General features: G+C 41.1%; 1 protein-coding gene across 1 annotated transcript in view; it reads right to left on the bottom strand.

The window, feature by feature from the left end:
- Positions 1–19241, bottom strand: part of LOC107046406 (DNA repair endonuclease XPF) — an 89139-nt gene that overhangs the window by 35559 nt on the left and 34339 nt on the right. Inside the window, exon 3 of the mRNA XM_015269018.2 lies at positions 16733–17074. Within this exon, the coding sequence (XP_015124504.1) occupies positions 16733–17074 (342 nt within the window). The remainder of the gene's footprint in view (positions 1–16732; positions 17075–19241) is intronic.

The following is a 19241-nucleotide window of genomic DNA, read 5'->3' as shown; positions in this document are numbered from 1 at the left end:
GTCAACAAATGCTCAATAACGCAGGCGGAGATTGATGACAACGCCGGAGCAGGAGCCAACGTGCCAGATTTTTCGAAGAAAATGATCTGCCTAGAAAATAGGGCGAGAATAACGCAGATGGACCAACAGCAAGGTCAACTAAAATTCAACATTTGTTTCAACTGCGGAAAAGAGGGAAACACAGCTGCAGAGTGTGGACTCTCATTGGAAAATGAGAACTACGAAGTAATTCGGACGAATTCTAAACGTAATGTCGAAAATCGAAAACAGGAGAAATGCAAATACTGTAAATATGAAGGTCATAATGCATAAGTTTGCCGCAAAATGAAGAAACGACTTGGAATCTCTGACTCAGCAGAAATTGAGGCCATTCTAAATGGACATAAGGCCGAAATTAAAAGCAACGTTTACACTAAACGGAGGTACATCAGGTGATGACGTACGAGATTGAACGTGATTCGAGCGGCATCCTGAGACAATTAGAGCACACGCAGAATGCAAGGCGCATAATAAGGCCAGTGCAATATAATAAATTAAAAAATCATATTGTCTTGGAGGCCGGAAAACTTAGGAAGCGAACAGCTTTCCTGGTAGATTCAGGAGCGGCTGTTTCACTGATGAAAATCGGGAAAATACGCAAAGGATTCCCATTAATGGAGGATACCAACATTCTGCGCGGAATTGCTGACCAAGAGGTTTCGACACTTGGTAAAGTTGTTATCTATTTTCAATTCAGGCAGGAGTTGGGACACATTTTTCACGTGGTCCCCAACGAATTTCCTTGCTCGGGAGGGATGCTAAGAGAAGATTTTCTAGAATCAATGGACCTAGACGTGAGAATCATCCCAGGGAGGGCCTTATCGATAAATGGCTCCTAACTGAGATTTTTCAGATTGAAGGAGATTGACAAAAGACGATTCTTGACTAGGTCAACTAATGATGCAGTGCTCCAGGTCAACCAACCAGTCCAAACCCCAGAGACGGTGGGGGAGACCTTTAAGCAAGCTGCTGTTTCTGATATGGGGGCCGTTGGAAGTGGCAGTCAGCCTCGTTACATGGAGAGTAAAATTATACAACCATATGTCATCTATTTTTAAAAGAAATGAACAGGCAGACACTCTCCAAATGAGTCGATGGAAATTCACTCACAGAGATAAACCATCGGAAATATGAATTTTTCTTCCTTGGCGGGGAGGAGAGATGCTGAGAAGGGAATTATCGGTGTTGGGGTAAAACCGTATTTTCAATGGTTTACATAGCTTGGAACATCTTTGCCAGATGGCAGGGGAAAACATGAGTCATGTCAACAACAGCGATAGCCATAATAATGACGTAAAAATGGTAGCAGCATCCAAACATCGAAAGCAAGTGAATCTACCGCTTAGTAAAAATGGGAAAAATTGACTATGCGTCCGGGGACAGTTTTGTTCTTTGTTGCCAGGAAAAACCCAAGAAGACTCAAGTCAAAAATTATCTCTGACTTGCGGAAGTAAACGAGAAGTAAGGAGACCATCGGAGACTCACTCTCATTGAAGAATCTTTCTGGAATCATTGGTTTTAACGGGAGGAGGCAAAATTTCTCGGCTATGAAATCTGATTCTTGGTTTCATCAGACTTCATTAAATAGAGAGGCTGAGAATGTACAACTACCACGTTAGATGAGATCTACAGGGTTTTTCAACGAATCCTCGATCCCAAGATGGCAGCACATGCAGGTCGACTGCTTATGACGAATCCTGAGCACAATGGAGGCCATGTATTGCAGTTTTATACAAGTGTGGTGCTTCACGCAGATAAACGTCTGGGTCTTGAACTGGGGCCTAGTAAGGGTTGCAGTAACCTTTCCTCTGAGAGTCATGAAATTAATAATTCTTCATGGGGCAAAAATTCACAACATCACTCAATGGGAAAACACTTGAAGGAAATTCCTAGAGAAGGCGGAGCTGAGACTTATCTCTATGGAATTGATGCAATAAGACCAATGATCGGACTCGGCTCGGAGAATCTTATCATCGCCGCCGGAGCGACTTATTGTGAGCATTCTACTGGGAGTCCTCTGAAACATTGGACATCTCAGAGGGGGCTGAAGGGCGAGTTGACATCTGGATCAGCATGAAGGGGGATGAAAGTTTTCTCGAGGGGTCACCGAGTAATCTGAGCCAACCATCAGATCTGCAACATGCGGATTCTTGGAATCTCCTTCAAATGGAGAGAAGTTTTTTCCAAAGGGAGGAGAAAAAGAATGTATCCAAGGCCTGGAAGAAAAGGGCAGTAATTGTGCTAAATGGCACACGTCAGAACAACGTATAACTATTATCATTATTATTATTAATTATTAATAATGGAATGAAACATTCCAATAGATAAAATTTAAGATAAGAAAGGTATTCAGACTGGTCGTCTTACAAGTCGAATGTTGGGTGATCTTAATATCGATCATACAGGTATGATCGAATTCGAGTCATTTCCAACTCCGCAATCGATTGAATTAAGAAATGCCGACGCAATCAATTAGAAAAATTATTTTCCTTGATTCAAATAAGAATTTGAAATGTTCATCTGAAACGAAATTTTTTTTTATGTCAAAAGACATATAAATTGAGATTTTTGGATTATTAGAAAATCAAAAAAAAATCAATAAAACTTTGAAATAATATTTCAACCATAAAAACATCGACGACCGTCGCCAGGGGTCTTATCTAAAGGGTTTCTGGTGTCCGTACCAAGCATTGGGTACCTCGCAAAGCGTAGGCCATCACTTCCCCTTTCGATGGAAAAATTCCTTTGCCCTCTTCCCCTTTCTTACTGCGGGTACTCGCTGTTGATTTACCTTCCCCTCCTCCTTTGAAGTTGGACAATGCGTTCCTCTGTTCTTCTTCTTCTTCCCCCACCCCTTATCTAAACCACGCGGCACACGCCAGCGAGCTGTGATTTCCCCTCGTCAAAAACCACCACGCCACATCACACCATTTCCGCACCCTCCAACACTAATTAAAAATGCGTCGTACTACAGACAAATACAACTGACCTCGACACCAAAAGGTTAACAGTCAGGGCGTTAGCAGTGCAGTTCTAGAAGAAAAAAATAGTGAACTCCAAGGATTGGATTATATATCACTTCAGTTAATTCACATCACCATTGGCTTCTACATCAATTGGCGGCTTCCACATTACAATTGGCGACCTCCCCATCAATTGGCTTTCACATCACAATTGACTTTCACATCCCAATTGACTTTCACATCACAATTGGCTTCTACATCACCATTGGAGGCTTCCACATCAATTGGCTTTAACATCACAACTGACTTTCACATCACAGCTTGATTAGAATCTTCAGCTAATTCCAGAACTTCGTTGCAGCCAGCGGTTACTTCCAGTCCCTCGTCTTTAAACTAAAATACCCGAGATCCAAAAGCAGACTATGTAAGTTAAATGTAACTCAAATTTTCATTTTCCATTCAGATGAACAGATTCTAAATTCAAGAAGAATCGAGATTCTGGAATAAAAATATTATTTTCCGATTAAAGGAAAATTTGTAAACATTTGGAATTTCATAAAAACTGTTTTCCAATACCTGAGACAGGAAGAAAAGAAAAGAAATGAATTTTATTAAAATTTAAATTGATTTGAAGATTAAGAAATAGATTTCCTCTGAATTAAAAGAGCATTAGAAATTTTTTACTGAGGAATAGACTTTATATGAATTAAAGGGAAAAGAAATAGATTTTTTAAAAATTAGTTTTCCTCTAAAAATATTGAGGGAAAGGGATAGAATTAGATCAAGAATTATTTTTCTCTCTGGATTTTTGAATAAACGTGAACAAATTTCTTTGAACTATCAAACAAGATCAAAATCACGGATAGAATTATAATATCTATCCTCGAGTTGAAAAGAATTCTTTGATTATAGGAAAATAATAAGAAATTGAAGACAATTTTGTGAATAAATTGATCCATTGATTCCAGATAATTCTCCTTATATTTATGATTTTGAGGATCTTCAAATTGAATGAATTATGAAAATCATTCATCTTTTTGATCCCAAATTCAATTGTCGAATCAATATACCATCAAATATTCGTGTTATCATTATTTTCAAGTCTACTCCAGACTTCAACAATCATAATTTTTGATTGATTTATCTAAAAAATAATCATAATTTTTTTTATGATTAGAATAGTTGATTCATTTATAATCCTTGAACTAGAATCTTCCCCATATATTCTCGATGATTAAAAATTTGTTCAATTATCTGATGTGAACTTTGTGAAATCACAGGACAAAAATGAGAGAATACAAAAATTTTAATAAATAATTATTTGAATTGTTAAAGAAGATTTACTTGATTTTTCAATATTTCTACATTTTTATGAACGGAAGAACTGTTTGTCAATCAATTGATAAATTTATATATAGTAGTAATAGTATCAACATTTATCCATTGGAAATTTGATTGAAATATGGGGAAACAGTTGAAAGAATATTGATAATTATTCTTGAAATTTATTTAAATCATTTATTCCTAGAATAATCAAAACGTCACCGCACCATCCTAAGCTATTACCGCAAGGTAGGCTTAATAAGGGTAATCTTAATTTTATGAATTTTCCAACTTATCAATAAAGGTAAGTTGGAAATTTATGACGTAACAGAGGCTAGTAGGAAAAATCAAGAGAATCCTCCAAGGGTGCCTATCGGGAAAAGCCAAGAGGGTTCTTCAAGGGCAAGAAGGAGTATAGAGAAGCTCCTGACGCAATGGAATGTCAATCAATTAATTGTGGGAATGAATTTTTAATGGGGAAAATTCACAAAACGTCAGCACCAGATTGGTTATAACATTCTGATTGGTCCTGGACCCTTGGCAGGGATCAGGTATGCAAAAATCAAAGGATTAAGTGCCATGAAAATCCGTCGTGTATTAGGGCAGTATGAAAACGAGTTGAAAACGATTCGTCAGAAATAACAAGGGTGTAATGAACTTAGACATAGAAAAATGTAACGACATCAAATTGCGAGCTCAGCACTATATGGAAATCGTCGCAGGTATACGTCCGAAGACTGACACTTCAGCACAGTTCATTCCATCGATTGACGTCAAGATCTTGACCGTGCTCAACGTCTTGGCTCACAATACAGGCGTTAGGAAGTCCTCACCCATCGACGTCTCCTTACAAATGAATGCATCCATGGAGATTCTTCTCCGGTCTAATATAGTGGACATTCTTAGGGCACGTGCAACGTCGAAGGGTCGGCACAAGGGAAATTGGGTATTCCGGAATTCGGAGCTCAGGAAAGCTGCGCTTTTGGGATCTACAGCCCAGGGATCTACATATCCAACGGTTCACCTTCAACCTAAAAGCGAGATGGCCACCATTTCACCTGGAGATCGACTGTCAACATCCGGCAGGGGTTGGTCCCTCAGCACAAATACCCAGGGACTCACACCATATTGTTCCAATATGCTGAAAATGTGGGAGACAATGGAATGAGGAGCGGAGATTCCTCTGATAGCTTCCACTGTGACGGTGAAGAGGAATTTGAGGAGAAACAACCCTCAGATACCCCCAAAAACACACAAAACACGGGGTAGAGTCGTCAACTGGCATCAGGGGACGATGGAGTCAAAAGAGGTAGCAGGTGGCATCGACGCCACAAACATATTAATTGGAATAAAACATAAAATAAAAGAATTGGACGTAGTTGGCATCAAATTACAATGTCAGCTGTATAGCAAACAGCGAGGAGACACCGTTCTCGAGTTATCCACCAAGCCAAGGACAATGACGCGCGCATTCTTCGACACTCGGGTTAACAGAATGCTTCGCCGAATCAAGTATGAGGAAGGTGCGGGAAGAAAATCAAAGATTGATATGCTCAACAGGACCAAAGCAGCGCAATTTCAAAGACCTACCAATGATCATCGATCACTGATAAACCTATTTGGCTGGTCACGAGGCAGAAAAGGAACTTGGAAGTTTGGTTCCTTTTACTTGAGAGGACTCGCTGGGAAAAATCACGGCCATATATGTCTGGCAGCGGAAAATTCGGGGGAACTAGATGCTGGGGCCTGACACAGACACGCACAGGTCAATGTGACATTGGCATACGCAGATCACCACATGTCTGCGAGTATCGAGAGAAAGTAAAGACATGCCTCCCTACAAGAGAATCAGTAACCAGAACAATGCTGAATGTGGGAAGCAATCTATCGATGGATATCGATAAGTCGGGAGAACAACAAATACTGGTGAATGCTACGGACGCTACAGTGCAAGATTCGAAGATGCGAAGCCCTCAAAACCCCTCAAAATCCAATGAAATATGGGGTAAAGCCGCCAGAAAGTACCAGGAAAACTCCTGGACACCCGAAGCGCCGAGTCAGCAAAACGCACATTCTTCGACGGCCGAGCAGACGAGTCGGATATCCGAGCTAACTACGAAGAAGAACAGGGAAAATATACGATTAAAATAATATCGTATAAAAAACCAAGTTTTGACCTGATGCTGAAACTCCTCCACTTTGATGGGCTCCTGATCCATGGCCGATTCAACAGGAGCCAAATCCGTTAAAATATCCTGACAGGAAGCACGGTGACGAGCCAATAAGGAGTACCCATTTGAATGAATACGACTATTTGTTGCTCAATTTATTTTCACTTTTGAAAATACAATTTGAGGATTGCAACAGGCACATGGTTCTTGCAGGAGTAATTGCCGATTTAGCCAATTATGCAACAGCCGGGAATATCCCACACAAACCGGCTACAGAGGGAAAACCTTTGGTTCAAGGAGGCCAACGGAACGTGGCTGGGCCGACGAGATGGATTCACCAACAGCAGCTGCAGAAGCTCAGTCCACATAGCCAAGTAGAACTGGGGAGACCATTTCGGCACCCTTGCCTAACAGGAGGGATCAAAAGATTAGAGGAATGGTGGCCGACAAGCATGAGGAGAATAGGAATAAGGAGTTCAATGACTAAAAAACATACGGGGGAAACACAATCCCTGGAGCGACAATCATCCTCCAAACAGTTAGGACAGCAATGGATTACTACCATCGACGTTCTCGAACTCTGATAGTCGGGAGAAGATGTTGTCAGTGGCCTCGACACCCTAGACACCGGTTGCCGTTTACAGAGAGTACAGCATCTCAAATTTACGAAGGGGGACCCTGGTCTAAGCACCCTAGTCGTGGCTCGTTCACGAAAGCACCGGCCGGAAACTCCACGGCCAGATGTCGTTTTTAGAGACGATATTGACAGCGCCATTTGCCGTCGACGAGAACACCGGCTCAGATTCCCGCAAAGAGAACACATTCTGATTACATTGGTCATCCTCACCAAGAATATTTTCTCCACAACCAACGAAGTCAAGAAGTCGACTGAGAAAACTTGGTGGCAGAGAGCATTTTTTGTTGCTGTGGTGAATAATCAGCACTATCAAATCACCTGCGAATTTGATACACGGAATTTTCTAATGAATCTGCAGAAGTTCAACGCAAAAATTGCATTGTCGGACGAATAAAAAATTTTGTACCTGGGATAAATCATCAAACTGATGTTCAAATTGTACAGAGCGATACAATTCTCCGTCAAACGGGGAGGAAGAGCTGGGATTTTGTAAATCTTACGATATTCAACGAGAGTCTTGATTTCATCCGGAGAAGCGGAAGAGAACGCATCAAATACACCGTGGAAAACACATCAACCTGTGGATGCGACAGAACGAGGCGAAATAAAAGAACCAAGTAGACGAACACGTGAACATTCCAGCCATCGAAAAGCGAGCGATTTATGTAATCCAACCAGTTCGTAAGAAAATAATCCGTGAAACAAAATTAAATTCGATAGAACACAAGTTTTACAAGAAAAAAGAGTTCTTTCACAAATTTAGTTTTGAAGATTCAATGATCCAAATGATTGAAAATCAAAGCATCTGTTTGAAGTCAAGTTTTTAAATGTTTAATTCTGGAATTAGAATCGAAACAGTGTTATTTAACAACCCAAAAGCCACACTAATTGAAGTAAAAAAAAAGATCAAACGCTCGAACAAAATGTCAACAACAGGGAATTATTTCCTGTTCACCTCAATTCGAGCCAACGTCAGAACATGTAATTTCATCCAGGGAATCTTAGTCTTGGACTCTGGACTGCAGTCGAGCTCACCCTCTGGTTAGAGGGAGCACTATTGTAGAGCGATTAGGGAAAGTTAGTATCACTTAGCTTGCTCGGCGGTTTTCGAGATGAAGTCGGAGCCCTCAAGAATCGTTCAGCGATCTCATTTACGGGAAAAAAAAAAATATGTAACACGATTTTTTCCTCTACCTTTCGGTTAATCATTCCCTGAGCTCTTTATGGTTATGTCAAGGAGTGAACAATCGTAATTCCACCCCGAGTATTCCTACGAAACTACGTCCTGTCTATTCTTTATCCGGACTCCTCCAACCCTTCAGGATTCAATATGATTTTGGGCGCCAGGTGATGCTTTTGTTACCCAGGCATCACCGACTGAGCCTACCCGGGCTTTCGCACCCTTGGATCAGGATAAGGATCTTCCTGACTGTTTTTCGCGGATTTTCATGACCAGATCCGGATCTGGCGTATGGACTATGTTTTTTTCTCGGTTTTTGGCACCCAGGTCCGTTACTGGGGTGGGTTGGTGCATCGGCACCTGGCCCCACTGATCTTTACTCTTCTAGCCCAAACTTTGGGTGGATTGGGGTATAGGGAAGCATGGTTACGAGCCGCGGCTGCTCAATGTTGTAGGTTTGGTAGAGAGGGCGGGGTTCTGAGTTCAACTATCGCTACAGAAATTACTCTCCAACCGAATCAGGTTATGTATTATGTATTTATTCTTACATTCCAGTATTATCACAAGGAGGTTTCCTATTTTCGTATCTTCGCATTATATTTCCGGGATTCGGGGACACTATGACTCGCACTCATCCGTTCATGGTGCTCTGGACTCGGATGGATTTCGGTCGCAGAAATTCTGGTCTATCTCCTCTCGTTGCAAATTCACTCAATTCTCTCTTCCGTATTGTCCCTAGCTTTTCGACCTCGTGCGGGTGTGCGACTTCTAGGTTGTAATGAGATTTTCTCGTTACGGGTTGAAATCCCGTTAAATAAAAAAGAGAACTGTTAAACTTATCAGAAGAGAGACAGGAAGTGACACCTGGAGGCGACTGAAAAAAGCCGCGTTCAGATTAGAAGAGCCACGAGCCAATGAAAGACCGAAAGCATAGAGGTTATGGGTGAAACCGCGACCCCTGGAGGTTTGGAGGGCGCTGTTACGCTATTTTAGAACTCGCCCAGCTGTGTTTAGGGAAAAGTGGCCCGACGTACAACTAGGCGATTCTAAAGGCTGTCTCGGGGTAGGCTAAGGACCAACGTAGCCAGGTGAAAGGACTGTCACCTCCGTGATCCCGTTGGGTTGATTGGTGGGGATAGGGTAACGGAATGACCTATTGTCGCCGAGATATCCAGACTAGAAGGCAAGGCCCTGGTGAGATTCTGAGAGAGTCACACGCGAGCGCTTGAACCGAGAGGTTGGAAAAATCTCTCGGTGTGCTGGATGGAGGAACGGTTGAAGGAGCCATGATAAAGAGTTTCGGACTGCACGTCGCCTCGGTGAATAACTGTTGGCGGTGAGCGTAGGGGAATGCTCCTGCATCCACCGCTAGTAAAAAGGAGGTATTTCGGCACGCGAAGGGACGACTTGATTGTTTTCGGCGTTATCTAGCCTCGGCGGAACGATTCGAGACGTATGGGCCCGTGGGCCTGGAGTAGAGAAATCCTCCTGTCGGCCCGACCATACGCGGAAGGTTTAGTACTATCCGGAGGCAGTGACGCGCGATGACCGAAGCGGTAACTGGTGGTCGAGAGTGTGGTTGGTCGTAAGGTGGGTAACGTAGTTCCACCTTGGTCGGATCAGCCTCTCGACGTCCCAGGCTCTGAGGAGTCCCGGCTGATTCGCACTTAACTCTGAAAACTCTCCCGGGTCGAAATACTTGGGAGGAGAGTGAACACTGGAAGAGTCGAAAGACTCTCCAGAAGAGCCATGAATTTAATTTATTATGGGGATTATGCTGTAAGGCATAATACACGGCTTGCCAAGGCTCGTGAGGATGTGATAGTAATACGAGGTCCACCAGGACGTGGACCTCGCCCACCCTACCGTATCACGCTGATGTTAGCTAGGCAATCCATTGTCCAGCCAAAAAGTCCTCTGGGTAGACAAGAGTGCCTTGGAGGCCGGTTTTCGTCGAACCTCCCGTGAAGGTTCGGCTGGTGCCCAACAAACGACCGATAGCGACGGCTAAAAAGTAGTTTCGACTTTTCCTGGGTGAACATCCCAGAAAAATATCCTTACAAGGTACACTTGGGTATTTTCTAGCGCGATAGTAGAGCTATGCTTTCGACCATATTCTCACTGACTCAGGCCATAGAGCATGCACCGGTCAGGGATAGCGGGGCCTTACACTCGGGGCAAGTGCCGCTCAAGCGTTCCAATCTCGTCTCTCAGCTCCTTGCACTCGACTGACTTCCTTTTCCCTTCTTATCATTTTCCCTTTCAGCAGGTTTAGGATGAGAGAGGGAAAAATAGTGCAACCGTGGGGTATCAAATGGGCTGTAAAAAATTTGAACCTTTCAAACGGCCTTATTACAGGAGGGGATAGACATCATTGAGGGGCCAATAACAAAAATTCTCAGGGCCAGCATAGCCCTGAGAAATGTTCCGAGGGTATGGAACGAGACCAGAATTGTATTCATTCCAAAGCCTGTTAAGATTGAGTATAAAAAATCCAAAAGATTTCCATCCAATAAGTCTCATATCCTTCATTTAGAAGATTGAGAGACTGGTGGGCAAGTCTATAAAGACTAGCCACATGCATATAAAGATTAGCTCGTATATAAAGACTAGCGAAGCGCGCTAGAATAATTGTTATGATGAGCAATATGATTATTGATATGATCATTGATACAATGATTGATATGATGATGATGATGATTATAATTATTTTTTTATTCACTCCTAAATGAATGAATGATATCACATTGAAGGAAATATTATTTATGATGATTCGAAGTTAATGAAGAAAAAGTTGAAGTTTCTCGAGTTTCCCAAAAAACTTGAGAAGTTTTTTGAATTCACTTGAAAACTCAAGAACTTTCTTGGGCTCATTAAAAAACTTGAGAATTTTCTCGAATTTTCTTGAATTTTCTACATAACTTTAAAAGTTTCTCGAATTTTCTAGAAAATTGGCGAAATTTCGGGAATGTTCTATAAAATTTTCGCCCCTTCCGGGGTAGACTTTCGAGAAAATAAAAAACACGTGTCCTTTCATTTTGAAAGGAGAATCTATACGTGCATTTTCAACTCTCTAACTTGAGCGGTTCGCGAAATCGCATTAAAAATTTGGCCCGCTTTTCACCCCCTGAGGGGGTGAGTTTCCAAATACGCTCCTTTAGTGGGAGCTTATATCACCATGGGTAACTGTAGGCAAAAGCTCATGCCCGGAGCTCTTGTAGTTAGGGCTGTGCGTTGATACGTCAATCGCCTCGAAAATGGCTTCTCCTTTATATATAGGATGGGACCCTTGGTTGACCACTCCCCCTTTTCTTCCCAAAATGCTTACAGGGAAGGAAAATCTACAGACACCGCCTCACACCATCTGGTGGGACTCATTAAGGGACAATTTGCTGTCAAGGGATACGCCATAGGGACCTTTCTGGACATAGACAGAGCTGTCCATAGCACCAATAATGCAGTCATAGAAAGAGCGATGGATAAGCATGAGATCCCCAGAACGATCATTGCTTGGACGCAAAGCATGTTGAAGGGCAGAGAACTATCGGTGAAACATGGACAAAGCTGTGTCGAGCTGTACCCGGCCAGGGGATGTTCTCAGGAAGGAGTCTTGTCGCCTCTGCTATGAAACCTGATGGTGGACGAACTCCTAAACAGGCTGCGGGAAACCGGGTTCCACGTCGCTGGCTTTGCTGATGGTGTGGCAATTGTGGTTAGGGGTGGATTTCTGAGGGTGCTCGGAGACCTGATGGCAACGGCTTTCAGCAGCTTTGAGGACTGGTGCAGGGAAACTTGGGTCTCAGTGAACCTAGGCAAGACTACATTCCTAGTCTTCACTAAGAACTACAAGCCAGAGGCGGTCAGCCTTTAAGTTTGAACGGCTCAACGATGGATTATACCAACCCAGTAAAGTAGCTAGGAGTACTCCTGGACAGCAAGCTGAGTTGGAAAGAACATCTCCATATATAGAGAAACAAAGTGTTTGCCTCAATGTGGGCATGCCAAAGAGCCATTGGCAAAACCTGGGGGATTAATCCCGGAATGCTGCTGTGGCTCTATCAGATGGTATTACTGCCAAGATTGATATACGCAGCGATTGTTTTGTAGTCTAGGAGGAGAAAGCTGGAAATAAGGAACCTGTTGCAAAGTTTACAAGGAACTTTCTTAAGGGCTGCGACAGGGGCCATGAAAACCACATCCACTGAGAAGCTAGAGATAGCACTCAGTATTCAGCCCTTAGACCTCAGAGCAGTTGGCTGTGCAAGCACCACAACCTACAGAAGTAGATTTCAGCAGGAATGGAAAATGACGGGCCAAAGACATACACGACTTGGGCTTATAAATAAGAATCCTTTCGTGGGCAAATCTGATAGAATCCGAAGGAAATATGAGATCAGCACAGCCTTCAACACTAGAATCCCATCCACAGAGGAGTGGCTAAACTCAGGAGTCAGGCCGGGACCCAGGGAGGAATACTGGTTTACTGATGGATCCGGTTACAATAAACGTTTTGGGACTGGGGTCTGTCGCTTGAAGGATGGCTATGGAGGGAGTCATTCTTTGGGCCAATATGTGATATTGGCCCAGAGCATAGCATAGCCTTTCAAACTGAGGTGTTGGGTATAACAAATGTGCGTAACACCTCCTGGCGAAGGAAATGAAAAGGATGAAAATTTTCATCTGCAACGACAGCCAGGTAGCTATCAAAGCACTGCAGAAGGCCACCACTGAATCCATCGTGGTGTGAGAGTACATGCAGGCGCTGGCCGCATTAGGGGAGAATAATAAAATCATCCTAACCTGGGTTCTGGGCCACCATAGAATACAAGGAAACGAAGAAGCAGACAAATTGGCCAAGAAGAAAACTGAAAAGGACCCTGCAAAGGGACTAGTTGGGATGCCATACGCAGTGGGTAAAAAGCTTATTAAAGATCACCTACAGCGGGAACATGAAAAATGCTGGAGAAATACTGCGACCTGTAGACAGACAAAACTGTTTATGGGAAGGCAGTCGAGCAGAAGGACAGTGGAACTTCTGGTTATGAGTAGGAGGAACCTGAGGGTCACGGTACGCCTTCTTACGGGCATGCAGCTCTTAGGGCTTACCTGTACAAAATTGAGTTGGCCGAGCAGGAAGACGGTAGACTATGCGGAGGAAAAAGGGAGGACGCTCCGCATATTTTGTGCGAGCGCCCTCTGTTAGCTATTCGTAGATATAAAAACTGGCGCCAGGTTTTTCTGCAACCAGCTGATTTAAACGAAAGTGGCAGTCAATAATCTGATTAGCCTAGTGAAAGACACAGGGCTAGAGCTGATAGACTGACCGAGGAAAAAAAATGCGGAAATGACAAACGATCGTAATCGTGTAGATCTAAGCTAATGTAATCCAATAATTGAAAAAATTCTGAATTGGTAACACAATAATTTGAATAAATTATTTTATTTCAATAATTTGAATAAATTTCAGTTCAATTAAATTCTTCTTCTGATTTTGTTGCAATGATTCGGCCGACTTCAATCACTAGCTATTATTGTAACCGATAAGGTTAAAAGAGGAGAACTTCAATAATCATAATTTTTCAATATTTATTTGATTGAATATTCTCTTTGTTCAATCGTTTTTCGGACTCAAGAAAAATGATATACAGCGCCCAATAATGAATTTCATTTCCTATGAATGTGAGTGCAGACCTCACCTGTTAGTCGGCCTTTAAACTTCTTATTGGTGGAAAACTAAATTTTCCAACTCGTAGCATTATATACTATGCTGGAGGGGATTTCCCGAGAATTCAGAAGATTCCAGAAAATTCTTGATTACTCCATGAAATTTCTGGGGTTTTATGGGATTTCATGTAATTTCAGATATTCGAGGCTTTTTAATATTTCAAAGGATTTCATTTGATATTCCATAGAATTTCATGCTATTTTATTAGGTGTATAACTTAATCTTTTCATTTTTTTATACAAAAATATGTGACATTATAAAATACATAAATACTAGGCCAATTCTCGAAATATCGTCCATCGTTTTCGATGACCTTGCGCCATCGATCGGGCAACATACTAATGCCATCGCGAAAAAAACTTGCACGCTTTGAGGCGATGAAGTCATCGACGAATTTTCGTATATCGTCCAGAGTTTGGAAGCGCATTTCTTCCAAGGCGTGCTGCATGGACCGGAACAGATTAAAGGAACAGATCGAAAGGGGCCAAGTCCGGTGAATAAGCCGCGTGCGGAACAACCTCCCAGCCCAAGCTTAAAATCGTTTTCTGTGTCGCGCGAGTAACATGAGGTCGAGCGTTATCGTGGAGCAATATAACTTTCCGGCTCTCTTGCCAAGTAAATGGCCTTTTCTCATCAAGTACCTCGCTCAATTTATTCAACTGCCGACTGTAGCGTTCTGCAGTAACTGTCTGGCCCATTTCCAGAAGTTCGTAATAGAGTACACCCTGCATATTCCACCAGATTCAGAGGAGAACCTTCTTCATGTGATTTTTTTGTTGGGGAGTGGATGTCGATGGTTGTCCGGGATCCACACATGACTTTTTCCGTTTGGAATTAGCAAAAAAAATATATTTTTCATCTTCCGTCACAATTTTTGACAAAAAATTTTTCTTCTGGTGCTTGGCGAGCAACGAAAGGTACGTGTTCATGCGTTGGCCGCGGTTATGTTCAGTCAGTTAATGTGGAACTCATTTTCCTACCTTTTGTATTTTTCCCATTGCGTGTAATCGTTTAGAGACGGCTGCTTGAGTAACTCCTAGCTGAGCTGCAAGTTCTTTTTGGGTTTGCGTTGAGTCTTTGTCAAGTAATTCTTGCAATTCAACATCTTCAAATTTCAGAGGCTGTCCAGAGCGTTTCCGGTCACTGAGATCGAAATCACTATCTTTAAAACGTTTATCCCAATATCTACACGTATCATAAGACACAATATTACTTCCAAGAGTAGGACAAATAGAATGGTGGGCTTCAATGGCTTTTTTTTTGTTGAAACTCGTAGAGATTACAGTGTGGCATGTGCTGCGTATCGGTCGCCATTGTATATACTACTGTTTTGTGAAGTTATATAGCTCTTCCAGGCCTGACATATAGTGTGTTAAAAACAGTAAGGCTCACTTTTCAAAATCGCAAACGGATACGTAAATATTTAAATTTTAAATAAGACACCGCACTCAATGAAGAAAAAAGAAAAGATTAAGGGTATTATTATAGGGTAGGGGTATTATTGTACACCTAATAATATCATCTATACGCTATATTTCATGAATGAATACCATTGCCGAAACATCTTGAGACTGAATTTCGCAAAACATTGCAAGGATCATACCCCGCAAGCGTCAAACATCGCGAGGATCATACAATAGAAGTAATCAGGATAGTGTCAAGGATTAAACGACCACGAGGGTAAACCGAGAGAAGCACACAGGACAATCGCCAGGGTCAAATTACGGAAGAAAGCAGGACACTCACAAGAAGCAAACGTTTGCACAGGTCTTAGGATTATTGAGCTGGATTTATAATCCTGCGATCGTTGGAACTATCCTGCCTGACTCTCCCAGTTGACCCCCGTGAACCTTCGACCCTCGCGATAAAAAAATACAGAATTGAGAGGTCAAGACGAATTTTAAATTTAAATAAACGAGAACGAAACCAGACCTTCCACAATCTCGTCTCATCTCATCGTGTGGGCGACTCATCATTATTTTCATCATTATTTTCCTATATTAATGAGGAAAAGATGAGTAGAGAATGCTTTCTGAATTTTACTAAAAAATCATTTGTATTAGTGTTTCATGTTGCCCTGGTCTCTTCTACGCATTATAAATTCCGCAGAAGCAGAGAAATCGATGTTTCAGTGTTACGTAGGTTTGCTCTAGTTCATTTTTCATATGAACTAGAATATAAACCGAAAAAATAAGATCAAAGAGGCATATGTTTTGGAAATACACTCCTTTGGTGATCTCTATTTGAACATAAGCTCATTTATTGTTACCAAAATGAAATTCCGGAAATCCATAAAAAATTAAACTCCATTTAGCAGGAAAAAAAATGTACGTCCTTTTGGTCTTGAAAATCAAAAATGCCAGAACAATGGCTCTTACGTACAGTCCAACGCTAATTCTTCTCGTGCAACGACACCGCCACTTATGTGATTAATCAACTATCCTTCCTATTCGTGGAATTTAATTTTTGAATTGAAAAAAATCATGCTTGCCCCCTTTGAATCGAAGACAGCTACCAGAATCTAATTTAGACATACACAATTGGCTTGACCCGTTCGATCACTTGACTATTCGAGATGCTAGGAATTAATTATTTCAAACCTCTTCCCTCAGAAGATAAATACTAAATGAGCGAGTTTTGCATTTGTCTGAATTCATTGCTTAACTAAATTAAATATTGAAAATATTACTCTACCTGGGAAAGTGTAATGAGATGATCGAAAGAAACTCCATGATTCAAAATGATCCGTAAATTCTTAGAATAAATTCCAGGAAATTTTGAAATCAAATCTTGGATTTTTACGTTGAATCGTTCCTCCATTTTTTTTTTATCTTCAATATCTGCATCTGATCCAATTTGACTAGCAGTATAGCCGTCCGGTTGAGCTCTACCTTGTTTCAATTCCTCGAATAGCTGTGCTGTGGCTGGAGGATTAGGCGACCACACAAGTTTCATTTTCGGAAAATGTAATGTGAGTAGTTGGAGTTTTGCCGTTATATCAGAACTTTGCATGTCTTTACTCATATAATAATTACCCTGCAAATATAATTCAGAAATTAATGACAAGATTTACCGCGATCAAAATACAATAAAATTAAACAATCAAATTTTTTTTTCCCAACAGTAATATAAATAAATTCCAACTTGAGAGGACGAGCTGCACGCGAATTCTACCTACATAATCGCCAGGAAATAGTAGATAGTGCGTCAAAAAAGGAAAGCAGGAGATTCTAATCCATGTGCGGATTGCAGGTTAACACGCGGTTTTGATATTCTGTTTTCGTTCTTAGATGTACAGACGTTTTTTCATCACAACGTATGGTAAAGTGCGTTTGTGGTTCAGAAACGCAGGGAAGAACATCGCTTATGTCATTCGGAGGATCACCGAAAATAACAGAAATCTGAGGAATGAAATAAACCATTTTCCTCCCGTCATTTGGGATGAGAAATCAAGCTTTCCATGCAGATATGACAATAGTTGATTTTCAACCCAGGGAGGTACAATAAAAGAATTTCATTCCTCTGGATTGAATTAAATGCGTATTCAAAATGAAACATAATCAATTTCAAACATAAATTCTACCTTCATTCCGGGGGCGACAGAATCATAAAATTGAGTTATTTCGAACCTAACTCCTAGGTATCAATTATTCTCAAATAAGATGCAATTTACGAATCCATGTCTTTTCAACTAGGAAACATGTCAACTATAGATTTTTCGACTCATACTTATTCAGAAAATAACATTTCAACTAGCTCATTTCAACTGCTAAAGTTGAATTACACGACAGACAGATGATATTCTTAAAATATCCATCCCGAAATTTCTTGAAACGTCAACCACCAAACAAAATATTTGTGTCTTTATAAATTCGCACACACAACTACAATATCATACAAATGGAATCGATTCAGTCACTCGAAAATCAACAAGTTGTTCACGCGATGTCTCAGACATTTATAGATGAACAGTTTATTTATTAAAAAAATTGCACGGGGAAGATGTTTTTCCGATATTTCACCATTGGATGGCGATGCGTCAAATATTATGCAGATAACCGCTGCTTGGCATGCATCTACAGAGATTTAGATAAAAATGACAAATAGTCATGAAAATTGAATAAGCAAATTGAATTAATTCAATAAATTTCACTGGAATTGAACAAATAGATTCATTTCAATCGCTGGTAGTAAAGGAGTTATTCAAACTTGAATTTTGTGTTTGTGTGCGCTTGTATTCCTATAATAAAAGTAGTTTCTTAGATATGAATAAATTTCTGTTTCATTCAAATAGAGAATCCATTACTTAAAAATGACCCCGTTTTCTAAATGGTAAGGAGAATCTAATACATTTCATCTAGTGTATTTTATTCTCGCATGGGGGATGGGCATTTAAATTCGTGGATATATTCTTTCATATTATTCCCAGTTATACCATGCTCTTAAAGGGGAGACTACTATGAGTTCTAAAAGTCGCGAGCGATTGGAGTGAGATTTCTCATGCATTGAAGATCGATTATACAGAGTGTCCCACTTGAAACAGGACAATTGGAAATTTCTCCAGGGAGGGGTCATACAGCAAAATATATCAGATGAAAGTTGTAGGGTATGGAGGAGGACATTCGGTGCAGGTGGAACTTATGCCCCCTTTGTTTATGTTTTTATACTGCAAGCATGATATCAATTTTTCCAAATGGTGATGTAATTTTTGACCCCCTGAAAGTAGTGCACCTCTTTGAGACGAATTCAACCAAATTATATTTCATTATTGTTTCTGTTGGAGTATTGATTACGTAAATGAAGTTAAACACTGGATCAACCATGAAAAGAACGTTTATTCAAATAATACGCGTATCGTAACACATCTCAGTACAACAGTTAGAACGTAGGTGCTAACGCACGTGAGAACAACGACACTAGGCCAGCAGCTTGCACATGCGCCAGTACAACATAGAATAAGTATAATATAGAGTGTCAATTATGTGCAACGATGAGAGCAAGACCGAGCGGAGGCGCCATCTATTCCAATACCCCCTCCCGACTAATCCTGAGTCTTCTCCTCTTGCACTTATCTCTTTATGTCTTCCTTTTTCCTGGAACATAGATACATGGATTAAATGATGACATTCTTCATTTGATCAACTTAACATTTGTGTAGCTCAAACGCCAGAGATTTTAATGAGTACATCTGCCAACTGATCTC

The sequence above is a fragment of the Diachasma alloeum genome, unplaced genomic scaffold (genome assembly GCF_001412515.2).
Source record: "Diachasma alloeum isolate Michigan unplaced genomic scaffold, Dall2.0 Dall_scaffold_01359, whole genome shotgun sequence".
In the NCBI taxonomy this organism is placed as follows: domain Eukaryota; kingdom Metazoa; phylum Arthropoda; class Insecta; order Hymenoptera; family Braconidae; genus Diachasma; species Diachasma alloeum.
Note: the sequence above shows the minus strand (reverse complement) of the source record. Positions and strands in the feature narration are given on the sequence as shown.